Source organism: Agelaius tricolor, unplaced genomic scaffold (genome assembly GCF_023055355.1).
Source record: "Agelaius tricolor isolate 1412-34295 unplaced genomic scaffold, bAgeTri1.0.p SCAF_1, whole genome shotgun sequence".
NCBI lineage: Eukaryota > Metazoa > Chordata > Aves > Passeriformes > Icteridae > Agelaius > Agelaius tricolor.
The window spans coordinates 70,050,325-70,063,596 of record NW_027269261.1 but is presented as its reverse complement, the minus strand read 5'-3'; the positions used below and the strand labels follow the sequence as shown (position 1 = coordinate 70,063,596).

General features: G+C 35.0%; 1 protein-coding gene across 5 annotated transcripts in view; it reads left to right on the top strand.

Annotated features, from left to right (window-relative positions):
- The window catches only part of FIG4 (FIG4 phosphoinositide 5-phosphatase), a 51,056-nt gene that overhangs the window by 18,064 nt on the left and 19,720 nt on the right, over positions 1–13,272 (top strand). For all 5 annotated transcript variants that reach the window (XM_071438943.1, XM_071438954.1, XM_071438965.1 and 2 more), the window contains 10 exons: positions 198–326; positions 1,815–1,915; positions 2,397–2,559; positions 3,113–3,210; positions 4,161–4,294; positions 4,751–4,867; positions 5,257–5,302; positions 6,138–6,286; positions 8,808–8,974; positions 11,742–11,880. In XM_071438943.1, the coding sequence (XP_071295044.1) occupies positions 198–326; positions 1,815–1,915; positions 2,397–2,559; positions 3,113–3,210; positions 4,161–4,294; positions 4,751–4,867; positions 5,257–5,302; positions 6,138–6,286; positions 8,808–8,974; positions 11,742–11,880 (1,243 nt within the window). The remainder of the gene's footprint in view (positions 1–197; positions 327–1,814; positions 1,916–2,396; positions 2,560–3,112; positions 3,211–4,160; positions 4,295–4,750; positions 4,868–5,256; positions 5,303–6,137; positions 6,287–8,807; positions 8,975–11,741; positions 11,881–13,272) is intronic.

Below are 13,272 nucleotides of genomic sequence, written 5' to 3'. Positions count from 1 at the left end.
GCAAATCCTCATAAAAGCTGGATAAAACTTCACGTGCCTGGAATTATCTGTGTTCGGCAAACCTCAAGGATGCAAGTAAATGCTACACTGAGTTGCAGTCAAGGGAAAATCAAAACAAAGATCCAATGTCCTGGATTTTAAAGCAGGTGTGTTTGTTTCTTAATTGCTAATGCATTTTCACTGTAACGACTTCCTAGGTGTATTTGGGATTTGCAGTACGCCTTACAAGAAGTATGTGTGGAATGCCAAGCTTCTGGAAGCAGTAAGAAGTGCTGTTCATCGTGACTGGCTGCTGTATATTATTCATGGATTCTGTGGACAATCAAGTATCCTTCTACTGTCATAATGAATTTTGGTTTATCAATTTTGAAAAAACCCAGTTTGAACATTGAATTATTTCTTTGTCATATAAATACCATTCAATTTTATACTTATTGTTTAGCTTTTATTTTCATGACTTTCTAAGTAAGAATTATAGTTATTGTAAGAGATCCTATCACAGGTAGACTGCATTTTCAGTGAAGCTTTGTTAATAAGTGTGGGGTTTAGTAGTAAAGAACTTGAGAGGATATTTGGGCTCAGCTGTATTTTTTCGCAGATGTTTCAGAAAAGGGAGAAAAGCTAAGCAGAACTGATATGCTGACTGATCTGGTTTCAGCTGTTTTTAAACCATGACATTGCCATAGAAATGCTCTCCTACTAATCTTCTCTAAAACATTTTTTAGTTACTGAGATTTGCAGAAATTCTTGTATTTACTGTCTTTCTGTTGAAGTTGATGATGGAACTTCAGCCCTGCTGTGTGAAGAGCACTAGGACGTGTGAAAGTCTCTTTTCTTGACTATATACTATTTTAAATGGTTAAAAGGGTCTATGTACATTGTAGCAGAAAAAGCAAAAGTCCAAATGCATATCACAGTCCAAAGAAATGTCAGGTTATGTGTTAAGAATTTAGTGTATTACAAAGACACTCTGTTTTATTCACCAACACTATCATGTTAGCTTAAAATTTCTGGGGAAGCAAAAACAATTATGACGTTAACATCAGTGGTGTCTGAAAAATTTGATTTTGCTTTTTTATGATTGTAAGACTGTTGGTCATTGGCTTACTCCTCAGAAAAAAAGCTAGATCTGCTTTTATATACCACTATTTCATTTGTGGTCTTACTTAATCAAAGCTGGATCTGACTGCCAACATTATGCCTGCAGCTGCAGGAGTGAGCAAATATCTTCTTAACTCTTTCTTGTGCCTCTCTAACACTGAGGAAGCAATGGTAGTCACACTAGGCTCTGATTCTGTTTGGTTTTAGTAAAATGGAAAAAGACTGTAAAAAAGCTACCACTGCATCAATAGCGTGTTTGCCTCTGGGTTTCAGTTATTTTACTCAAGTGGTTGCAAATTTGTATATTTTTCCAAACAAATAATTAGAGGGTAACCAATACACTTCATCTGAAAATGAAGCTCCCAAGTTTTAATCCCAGTATTCACAAAAGCAGTGCTAGGTGTATCTTGTATCCATTTCTCCTCCATTGACATTTCATAAAATAGAAATGCTGCTTCTCTTCTGTAGGCTCTGAAAAGTGGGTGATGTATTGCAATGTACTTGCTTTTCAAAGTTCTTAAAACAGATTGTTGGAAAGGGCAATGTTCTCTTCCAGTTGCAAAATAAGTCTGGAAGTGATACCACTGTTAAGGTGATTTTAGTAAATCAGATCTATCAGTTTCATACACTTTTGTTAGACCTTATTTTTGCGTGCATAAAGTAAGTGAACAAAAAATTGCATGTGACATGTAAACCTTAACTTCTCTTTCAAGAACTGTTAATATATGGCCGCCCTATATATGTCACTCTGATAGCCAGAAGATCAAGCAAATTTGCTGGAACACGTTTTCTGAAACGAGGAGCAAACTGTGAGGTAAATCAAATATGATTTTAGGGGTTGTTTCCTCCTGCCCCTCCCCATTATGAAAGCTTGAACTTGACTGACTGTAGAGCTGAAATAGTTTGGAGGATTGTTAAGGGTTTGGCTATAAATTATGCTATTAGATGATATTATCACAGGTATCATTGCATTTTTCGTTGGCATAATAAAATTGTTCCTAAAATAATAAATATAATAGTTCTACATAGTTTTGATTTTTTACCACTTGGTTTTTTGGCACTTGTTTTGGTTTTTTAAACTTAGAGATAATGTTATTTCCAAACTGAGGGAAGAAATAAAAAATTGGTAATATTCATTAGGGACAAATGGGAATTTAACCTTCAGTGTTGTTCTCACTACTGTGGTTCAGTGTCTCACAGTTTAACTGTGCTCTGTTTGTAATGATCAATTCTCTGTACTGCATGCAGCTTTGAATGTCATGTCTACATCATATGTGTATTTCTGTTTGGTTTAGGGAGATGTTGCTAATGAAGTGGAAACTGAACAAATACTTTATGATGCTTCAGTTATGTCATTTTCTGCGGGGAGTTATTCTTCCTATGTTCAGGTTCGAGGGTCTGTCCCTCTGTACTGGTCTCAAGATATTTCAACTATGATGCCTAAGCCACCTATAACACGTGTGTACAAATTATTCTTTGTGATAGATTATGGTTAGTGCTGTGTCCTAAAGGAACATCTGAGAGAATAAGTGAAAACTGAATTTGCAAAAATGAGCAAATTGTCTGTTCACTTGTGCTTTGTGAAGCCATAATTCAAAGTAAAAAATTATGGAAAAAATCTCAATCTTAGACTTCACATTCAGAAATTAAATAGGAAATGTTTCTGTTTGAAGATGTGAGCTTTCTTTGTATTACTTTGTGTGTGAAGTTAGCTACATTTATCTTAGTATTGTGGATAAAATACTAAACCTGTTGAAAATGGTGGAAAATGTCTGGGCTGAGATTAATGGGGCCAGAATAATTGTTCTGTATTGGCATTTCATGAAAATTTAAGAAGCTGCCTGCAATTCGGCAAAGGGAGTATTTTTTTAACAGCTTTTACATGAAAAGTGGGGAAAGTATTTAACTGTGTCATTACTACCAGAGAATTAATGCATCTTTTGTGTAGAGTACTATTAAGGGGAAATTCTACAGCTCATTTATTATCATCTTCAATTTATGTTTGTTTCAGTGGACCAAGCAGATCCTTATGCACATGTTGCTGCTCTTCACTTTGACCAAATGCTTCAGAGATTTGGCTCTCCTATTATTATATTGAATCTTGTGAAGGTACAATATTTTGAATATGTTCTATGTGTTTGATTTTTAATATTAAGCTTCCTTCTGTAGAGTCACTGCATAATTTTGATTATGTTCTAAAACTAATATTCTTATAAGTGAAATATTTTTTTCATAAATCTTATCCTACAGGATATAGTACATAACTTTGCTTCCACTACAGCCCTTCAAAAACAAGATTTCCCATGTTTAGAGATTTCTTACAGTAATCTTTCACTGTTCTTTTCAGGTTTTTGCTATTACCCGTTAGATCTAAGTCCAAATAAATTTAACATTTAACATTAAATTTTAATTAAATTTAAATAACATTAAATTTAAATTAGCACTGATAACTACTGAAATAGTATGGTTCCATTCAAAGCAAGATTGGAACTAGGTGATCTTAAGGTCTGTTCTAACCCAGACCATTCTGTGGTTCTATGAAAACAAATTTTATATTCAGGCAATGGCAACACAATTCTGATTTTCAAAAATAATTGCAAGACTGGGAGGTGGGAGCTGTTGTTTGCCATCTCCTGCCAGTAATGAAGAAGAATTTCCCTTTTCCTCCTGTATTCCACAACTGAATGGAATGCTTCCCTTTTGGCCTGTGTTTTTTCTTCTCTTTTGTGGTTCTCCATTTTATCTACATAGCCACTTTTATTTCTGTGTTTTCTTCTTTACGCTTACAGTATACCATTTTTCAGCCAATGATTATGCATGTTTGAAACAGGTGGCTTTTACTACTAATAACAAATGATTGTTAAAAACCTAGAATGTTCAGATTTTTCTATGATTTTTCTATCTTTTCTGTTCTTATTTTTATTGTACTATTTATGAAGAACTGCCTGCTGTTGCTACAGCTTCCACTTTTGATTTCCATTATATATGCATACGTGTATGGGTTATATGCAGTCGTTAATGAAAATTTTGATGTTAAGTTCCTTTTCTTTTTGCTAAAGGAACGTGAAAAAAGAAAGCACGAAAGGATTCTCAGTGAAGAACTTGTTGCTGCTGTGACATATCTCAACCAGTTCTTACCCCCAGAGCATGCAATTATATATATACCCTGGGATATGGCCAAATACACTAAAAGGTAGAAGTAGTATTTTCTATACTAGTGCTTGTGACTGAAATGCACATATGGAAGCAAATGTTACTGAATAAAACAGCAGCTTCCAAACAAAACAAGGAAATGTGATTTAGGATGATCATACATCCTTTTCTGCCTCATTCATGTTTTTGAATCACAGAAAGTTTGGTAGAAAAAAATCTGTATGATGTAAAAATCAAGGCGTTTTAGGTTTTTTATGTCTTCTGCTTCTAGTTTATATAATGTTTTTATCAAGAAGAAGCAAAATTGCTTAGACGTAGTCAGTCTTTCTGTCCTGTAGAATCTAAGAGAACTATAAGCATAATTACAGTTGAATGAATAAAGCTGTGATATGGGCCTGTTTTTAAATAATTTTTGTTATGGAAAAACTTCTTATGTAGTGAGACTTTTTTTAGTATTAATGTATTTTGACTATCTCTTTTTTTCCCCTCTCCTCAGCAAACTTTGCAATGTCCTTGACAGACTGAATGTGATTGCAGAAAGTGTAGTGAAGAAGACTGGATTTTTTGTAAATCGACCAGATTCCTACTGCAGTATCTTGCGTCCAGATGAAAAGTATCTATAATTTATTTGATGCATAATGAATAGCACCTATTCCTTTGAAAGCTGTTAGGAATTTCTATGTGTATTAAATTATTAGTTATTTTAAGACTGACTAATTTAGAAATTACCAAGTGACTTCTTTTGAGGCATACTAATAAGATAATTGTCATCTAAATGTTACTGAATCTGTTGTTAACCAGTGGATTTTATGGTTTTATAAATACAAAATATAAAACTTTTTTTAAAATAGAAACTGTATTTGCTTAGACTGCTGCAGATGAAGTCTCTCAAGTCGCTGAAAATTCAGAAGTAACAATTTGTCACTGAGCAGATCAATACCTGATATGATCTGTTATTTTATTAAATCATTTGAAAGTAATTTTGTTTTGTTTCTTTTTCAGGTGGAATGAACTGGGAGGTTGTGTTGTTTCCACTGGTCGCTTGCAGGTACTAAAATATACTTCTTTAGTTCATAGTGATGTAGGTCAGCACTTCCAAAGAACAGTGATTCATTTCCCTTAAATGCCTGATTGGTGACTCACAGATTGCTCTTAAATTGATATTTATAGTACATATTATTATGGCTGTCATTCCTAGAAATCTAATTGGGAATTAGGGTCTTAAGTTCTTGCATGGTACCCCAAAACCGTGTGGTGTTGGAATTGTATCTTTGCTGGACTTAGTCTGAGAAATGCTTGTATTTTAACTGGTTTCCATTACTGTTCAGTCTGTAATGTTATCAGTGCGGTGAAAGTTAAACCAGCAGCATTTTAGCACTGTGTCATAAAATGTTCTACAGAAGCAGTGAGGAATAAGCACATACTTAACCCTGGTAACATATTCATAGACAGGAACATGGGTTACTGACATTTTCACCAGTGCTGAATATTCTGTACATTGTTACAGTTTCCAGCACTAAAAGAAAATAAAACTAGAAATATGTCTTCCTTTAAGATCAGAAAAGTACTGACTAAACTACAAACCATACAATATCAAATTTATACCTGAATGTTAGGGTTACATACTCTGAACACAGGGCATATTCTTAAGATTTGACTTGCCACTCATAATTTTGTATTTCTTGTAAGTTAGAGAGCATGTGACCATTCCTGTACTAGCTGATAACTGGGATATGTTTGTTGAGGGAAGATAAACAGCAGAGCAGATAAAATTTGACATAATTTTAGATTTGACAAGACTTAGCTAGTAGCAAAAAAGTAATAAGCATGACTGTAGTAATTTGTTGATTAAGATAAATCTTTTATTTGGATTGCTTCACCAGACTGGAGTCCTCCGAACCAACTGTGTGGACTGTTTAGATCGCACTAACACAGCCCAGTTTATGGTGGGGAAATGTGCTTTGGCCTACCAGTTGTATTCATTGGGATTGATTGATAAACCAAATTTACAATTTGATACAGATGCTGTAAGGTAAGATAGATTAAAAGAGTGTGTCATGGTTTTAAATGTTAATTTTGAGTCAAGAGATTATGGAGAATTATGTCCATGTAGAAGAAGCGTACAGTTATTTCTGCTGGAATGATTTCATGTTTATTTGTCCATGTTTAAAACATCTTTGATATTTGAAATCATGAGAAAATCCTGTCATGCTGAAAGTTCGATCTTCTGGAAAAGAATATTAATCAGTCTTATGATATAACTGCTTGACTTCATTCTTTTTATATGCCTGAACTTAAAGAGATGTGTTTTCCCTTGAAATAATTTAAGAAAACCTCTGCCCCAGTCTTTTGCACTTGTTTCAATTGCTTGAGGCAAAATGCTGACTGAGAGTGAAAACTGAAGTAAATACATACTTCAAGGAGAATGCCAAACTGGTAATTGCATATAAGTTCATCTTACCTTGCTATTTCCTACTTTTTCTTTGGGAAGATTTCATGGTTTTTGATTTATTGAAGAAAAGTTTTTCAGCAAAATTGTTCTTTCAGATCAGGTGTCAATGGTATTTATACAAGCATCCTCAAACTCTTTACGAAAACCCAGCATTTGTATTGAAATGCTTTGGGGTTAAGGGTAAACTAAGCTGCTTAACTTGTACACATGCTTCAGAAATTAATGTAGGGGTCTTTAAGGTGCTGTGCTTTTACTCTTTTAAGCTGTTGTTGTGATTATGAAACTTATGGCTTCATTGCTGATTTTTACTAGTGGTTTGATAGTTTTAGAGCATGGAGACCTAACTTGTATTCAGAAACCACAAGTAGTTTTGCTTCAGTCCCCTTCAGTCCCCTTGAGATATACCTTCAGCTCCTCCTCTTTTTTCCCATTAGTTTCCAGCACTTGCCTGGTGCCTGGAGCTGGTATGTGCTGCACAAACCACCTCACCTGCAGCATGTTGGTTCTCTCGTCAGGTTGGTGCCTCCTGGCCTCTGCCTGGTGGCCAGGGAGAGCACCCACTAGTGGCTGTACCTCTGATCCACCATGTCCCAGGTGCTGGGAGCTGCACATTTACCTCTGGGAATGAGTAATTCCTGCTGCCAATACCAGTTGCTGTGCAGCCTCCTGGGGATACTGGTCAAACAAAACCAAACCAACCCACCAAACCCAAAGAAACAAATGAGATTCTCATACATGGTATTGTGCTCTTTGAACAATGTCTGTAGAGGCAAGTGGCCTTGGGATTATTTCTTTGGGGTTTTTTTTTGTGTCTGTTGTTTTGGGGTTTTTCTTTTGTTTTTTTAAAGTTACTTAGCAGATGTTTCTTTCTAATTGATCTTTTTGTACTTGACCTTGGACAGAAGATTTGCTGGACAGCTATTTAATTTTTACAGAAATGGATTTGCTGCTCAGAGAAGTGTTCTTCATCCAGCTCCTTTCCAGTAGAACTTCAGTCAGATGGTTGCTAGGTTACATATGCAATACTGTCCCTTTTGTTGGAAACTTTATTAGGGGAATGCTTTTGTTGTCTTGTTCTGGTGCTTTTTAAAAAAACAAATTATTTTGTTGTTTGTTTCTATCTTCCTTTTCACTTCCCAAGGACTTTTTTGCTCAGCAAGTATTACATGTAGATGCCTGAGTTACTTTGTTTTCCTATACTGATGTGAAACACATTCCAACAAGTTAATGACTGGGTTTGCTTTTTTGTTTTGGGATGGGGTTGGGGCTAATTTTGTTCTGGTTTGGGGTTTTTTTTTGCCTCTTAACTAAACTGCCCGTCTTTTTTAGCAAAATATCATCCTTGTCATTGTCTTGCTCAAGCAAGGCCATAGTCTCCATTTCTGAGAATCACCCTCCTGTCTCTTATGTTTTAGACTGAGCACCATCTCCTTAAGATAGCCTCTTTTTGTCTTGTTTTTGTCATAGATAGGAAGCTTGTTTAATTTGTGCTATTTGAACTAGTCTCAGTTTGGATAGTGTCAACTTCTTGATGCCAAGAACTTTTTAGCCAGCTCTCCTAAGTCAATTCTTATCCAATTCTTTTTGCTTTCTACTTATATCAAGATTTTCCAGCTCCAGCAAATGTTACCTGACTGCCATACACTTTTCTTACAAGTCATGTTTATTCATTTTGTACCTTTGAGTCATCGTTATTGTAACTGCAGAGATTTTTGGAATGCTAACTTCATTCTTGATGTACTTAACAGAAGATGTAGCCTTGAGATATTGATATATTCTGTCCTTTTAGTGTATTAAACATGCCTTGCTTAGTGACGATATATTGTTTATTTTCTCCCCATTAAGTAGTAGGACATGTTAATCTTCCTCAATCTACAGAACTGCATACGCTGTGTGAACCTCTTCTTTTATATTAAAAAGTAATGAAAATCTCAAAGTCTGAACCTTCTTAGTAATTATTATGTCAGAATAAAATTTTCACATATTTATCTGAATAAAGGCAAAGAAATTGTATTGCACTTGCAGAAAGACTTTATTATATTTTCTCTTTTAAAATTCTGTTCAGAAGTTTCATAGATGACATATTTTGCTTTTCCTTCAGATTATTTGAAGAATTATATGAAGATCATGGGGACACACTTTCTCTGCAGTATGGAGGCTCTCAGCTTGTCCACAGAGTAAAAACTTACAGAAAGATTGCTCCATGGACTCAGCATTCCAAAGATATTATGCAAACACTCTCAAGATACTACAGTAATGCTTTCTCAGGTAAATTTAAGTGCTTTCTTTCAAGCCATTGTTTACAAAACATCTTACTCATGATGTTTCAGTAATCTACACTATGACCTTATGGCAGAGTTCCTCTATACTATAATTTCCAAATAATTTTGTAACATCTCAAATAGGTATTCTGATTTGATGATATATTTATTTATCCTGTGTTGTAGCATGCAGCCCTTTATTTAGAAAATGCACAGATGTAGCACTGCATCTGTCAGTGACATTTGTAGATCAGTAGAGGAGCAGGTAGGTGTTGCAGAGTTTTAAAATGATGGACACAATGACTTCAGCAAATATAAGGAAACTGGTAAATCTAAACATGAGTAGAAGGCTTCATGTGGAGTATTTCTTGTGTTGTTTCTGAGAGCTCAAAACAAAGCAAGCTGTAATGCGCGTAATATTTTTGTGTAAATAGGAGCTACAAACTGTTAAATCTGTGGTAGAAAAGATAAAATTAAATTCAAAAACGAAGTAAAAAAGCTAGTTTTTTTCATTCAAATAAGCTGTAAAATATTAACTTATTCCTTTATTAGCTCATGTCACTCATTAGTTGAACACTGAGTGTTCTACTTTCTTCTGGGCAACATTGCTAAGGGAAAACTTCTTTGAAAAATGCTGAGCCTTATTTTATGAAAAATTAAAAAAAAATCCAAACCTGTGGTGTGTTTAGAAGTCTTGCAAAAGATCTAAAAGAATGATCAAAGGACGGTCTAAGACATGTCAGAAGTGCAAACACTGAGTGCTACTGTGTTATAAATATTCTGTCAGTCCTCTATCACTCTTTTTCACAAAAGTTGCATAGCCAGGGGTGGAAGTACCTTTTTTTTCTTTGTCTTAGCAGATTGCAATTATTTAGAGACTGTGAACTTTAAAACAGTGAGTTGGACAATGGCTAGAAATACTTCAGTAATCTGTTTTCTTTGGCTGAAATTATTGCTTTTGTATATATAACAATGTTGAGACCACACCATTCAGAGTAACTTTCCTGAACGTAAACCACGTAATTTGTGTATCATTTGTCCAAACTAAATGGGAAATAGAGAACTTGTTTATTTCAGTGATGCGATCTCTTATTATTTGCATTGGCAATAAAGTCTGGCTTCATCAATTCTTTTGAGCCAAAGGTAGCACACTTGCAGTGTCACCTGTACTGTGACATAGAAGGTGGAACAAATCTCTGAGCTGTTTATGCCAGCCAATGAAATGGTTAGGTAGAAGCCTGAGCAAAGTTCTAGGTCCACATCTGGGGCTGTGGTCTGCTTGCAAGTATAGTCATGATATGCATGTCTTCTAGTAATAAAAGAATTTGTTCCAAAAAAGGTGTTACAAAAAGAAGAAAAAATTGAGAAATAAATAAAGTCCATCTCGTAATCTCAATGAACTTGTAGGAAACTACACAAATAAACATTAGTCTTTACTGAAGTCAATACTGTCTTTGATTGAAATTTTCTTAAAAGTGATGCACACTTTCCCCAATTTACTTAGGATTTTGGTATTTGATCCCATTTGAGGCAAATATTTCTGGTGCTATATACATTCCTTGTGTTTGAAGATGACATTGCTGAAATGTAGCATTCGATGTTATATTTACTTTGTTGCATTTTTAGTATGGAGTTTTAGAATATTTGTTTCGGTGAAATTTAAAGGTTCGCTGTCCTACACTGCCTGTTCAGAGGGCAACAACTAGCTTGTTAATGTGGCACATTAAGAGAGATCATTTTATTCTTTAAGTTTTCTAAGAAAGCAGAGAAAAAGGAAACAGTTTTAGAACAAGGTGCTGATTTGCTGTACTGCTTTTATTATTGTTGCTATTAATCATATATCCTTTAAAATGCAAATAAAAATCTGAGGGCTAGCTAGTTCATAAATCAGCATTTCCTTGTGTTTCCTATCCGAGAAACGTTTTTTTAATGCTTGTGTATTTTATGTACCTGAATTAAACAGACTCAGAAAATTTTAGTGATTTGCTTGGGGTCATACATTATATAAGATTCAGAGCAGGGCTGAAAGAGGCCTACTATCACTGCTTCCTAAATAAATCTCTTAGCCACACATTACTGCTTGTCTATCATTCAAAATACATGAATCTAAAAATAATCTAGTCTTATAAGAAAGTGTTTTCATCTGTCGACCTCAACACTCTTAGGATAATTACTACTAATTAAGCTGTATGGATGAGAAAAAGTAAGACACGTATTGAGTGATAATTTGGTGGAGCCTAAATTGATGGTTTAAACCAACAGGGAACAAGTCCAAATTACTAAAAGGTGTTTATGAAATTTAATCATTTTACTATGTGTTGGCAAGAAAATCCCAAAGAATTAATCATTTGTATGTTTTGTTGGAAACTTGTGTTGTATGGATATTGTTTAATTTCATCAAGTCATTTTTCAGTTATTTAGGCTGCAGTAAATTCACTAAGGTATGTCAGATTTCTTGAAACATGCCTTAATCTATGCATGTGCTTCATGCACACATGTGGGAGACAGAGTTGCAGTGTGAGGTCTGACTTCTGCCAAGTCTGGGCTCCTGAGGGAGAAGCCAAGGGAAGAGGCAGCGTTGGTACCAGCCCCACGTGCCCTTCAATGTAGCAGCTCTGCTGTAAATGAAGTTCCATGGTGCTGCTTGAAGCCCAGAGGGCCCTGCAGCAGTCATAGGACACACACTCAGTCTCTGATGAGCAAAGAGAAGCAGTGTCTGAATGGGCCTGAGCTGTGCAGTGCTCCTGGTGTTAAGTGTGCCTCTTGTCTAACAGATGCGGACAGGCAGGATTCCATCAATCTCTTTCTGGGAGTGTTCAAGCCTGCAGAAGGAAAGCCACATCTCTGGGAACTTCCCACTGATTTTTATTTGCATCACAAGAACACCCTCAGTCTGTCACAGACCAGGCAAAGGTATTTTGCTGTCTTATTTTTTGTTTTATTTGGTACTGCTCTAATACATTGTCAAAAATACATGTTGCTAAGCCAATAATTAGGTCAGCCTGTGAAAGACTTGCTTAGTGTTTTTTATGTTTATACAAAAGCTTAAAAAACACCTTCAAGAGATTACCATAAAATGCTGAATGTTGGTGTTTCAAAGGGTTTGTTTAGTATGTTAATTTCCTTTGGTACTTAAAAATAAGTTTAATTTCATATGAAACTCAATCATTCAGTGTGAAATGCTTCAGTGTTGTACTGAAGTACAGTTACTACAGTTACATTAATATATAGGTGCATTCTTCATTGTCAGATTTATTAATGGTTGAATTTGAGATTATATGAAAAGGATAACATTTATTTTTCTATGTACTGCACTTAGTCTGCAGCTGTCCATTCCAAAAAACCCATGATTTTCTGCCTTCCTTTCAGCCTATGTCTAGCCTGTTTTAAGACTATTTTTCTTCATTTGCATTCCACTATAGTTGTATGGTAATAAAGTATAAAATTTTAAAGTAATTCAATTGCTTCACAGAGGGAAATTATTTTTTTAAGACTATGAATACTGGGCTTTTAAAATATCCATTTTAACAAAACGGACAGTACTCAACTTGTCAACTAAACAATCTCTTAGGATTTTGGCTGGTTTTATCTTTATTCATTTTGCGAGCTGTAAAGTCCTTTAGTGCAAATGGCAGATCTGAATACCTGCATTTAGATTTTGGTCTGGGCAAAACTGCAAGTGTTTAACCAGTGTGATCAGTCCCTGTTGGCTGCTTGCTCTGTTAACCTGTCGCAGCAGCTGGCACATGATATGGCTCTTTCTGAATTTCTGTCCTCCTGTATTGTCTCCTGAGGCTTCTCTTAAAGGTAGCTTATATGAGCCATACAACCAAGTGCTATTTCAGGCACACATTAAACATGCAATATTAATTTTCTCAGCTACTCATTCTGAACATTATTGTATGTCTAAAATTAATTCAGCTGATATATTGCAAATATGCAAATGTTCTTGTTTCCCTTTCATCTGTTACTCTGTTAAAACAGGCTATCTCTTATTTGTCACACATACTGTTCTCAAATGAGGTGGAATATTAAAAAGAAATATTGGTACTCTTCATTTGCTTGTTAATTATTTTTACCTTTCACTCAAACCAGAATTTCTTCTGAGCAGTTATAATAATAGTACAATATTATTATGTGAATAAAATGACACCTTCCTCTAATAACTAGGTGAAATAAATCTGTGAAAAAACTCCTCTAAGTAATTTTTTGTTTCTACCAAACATTTTGACAAGTTCTTTGTGTAACTTCTCCCTGCCTGTCTGTGTAGTGCCTCCTTTAGGTTCCTTGGGCACAGTAGCAAAA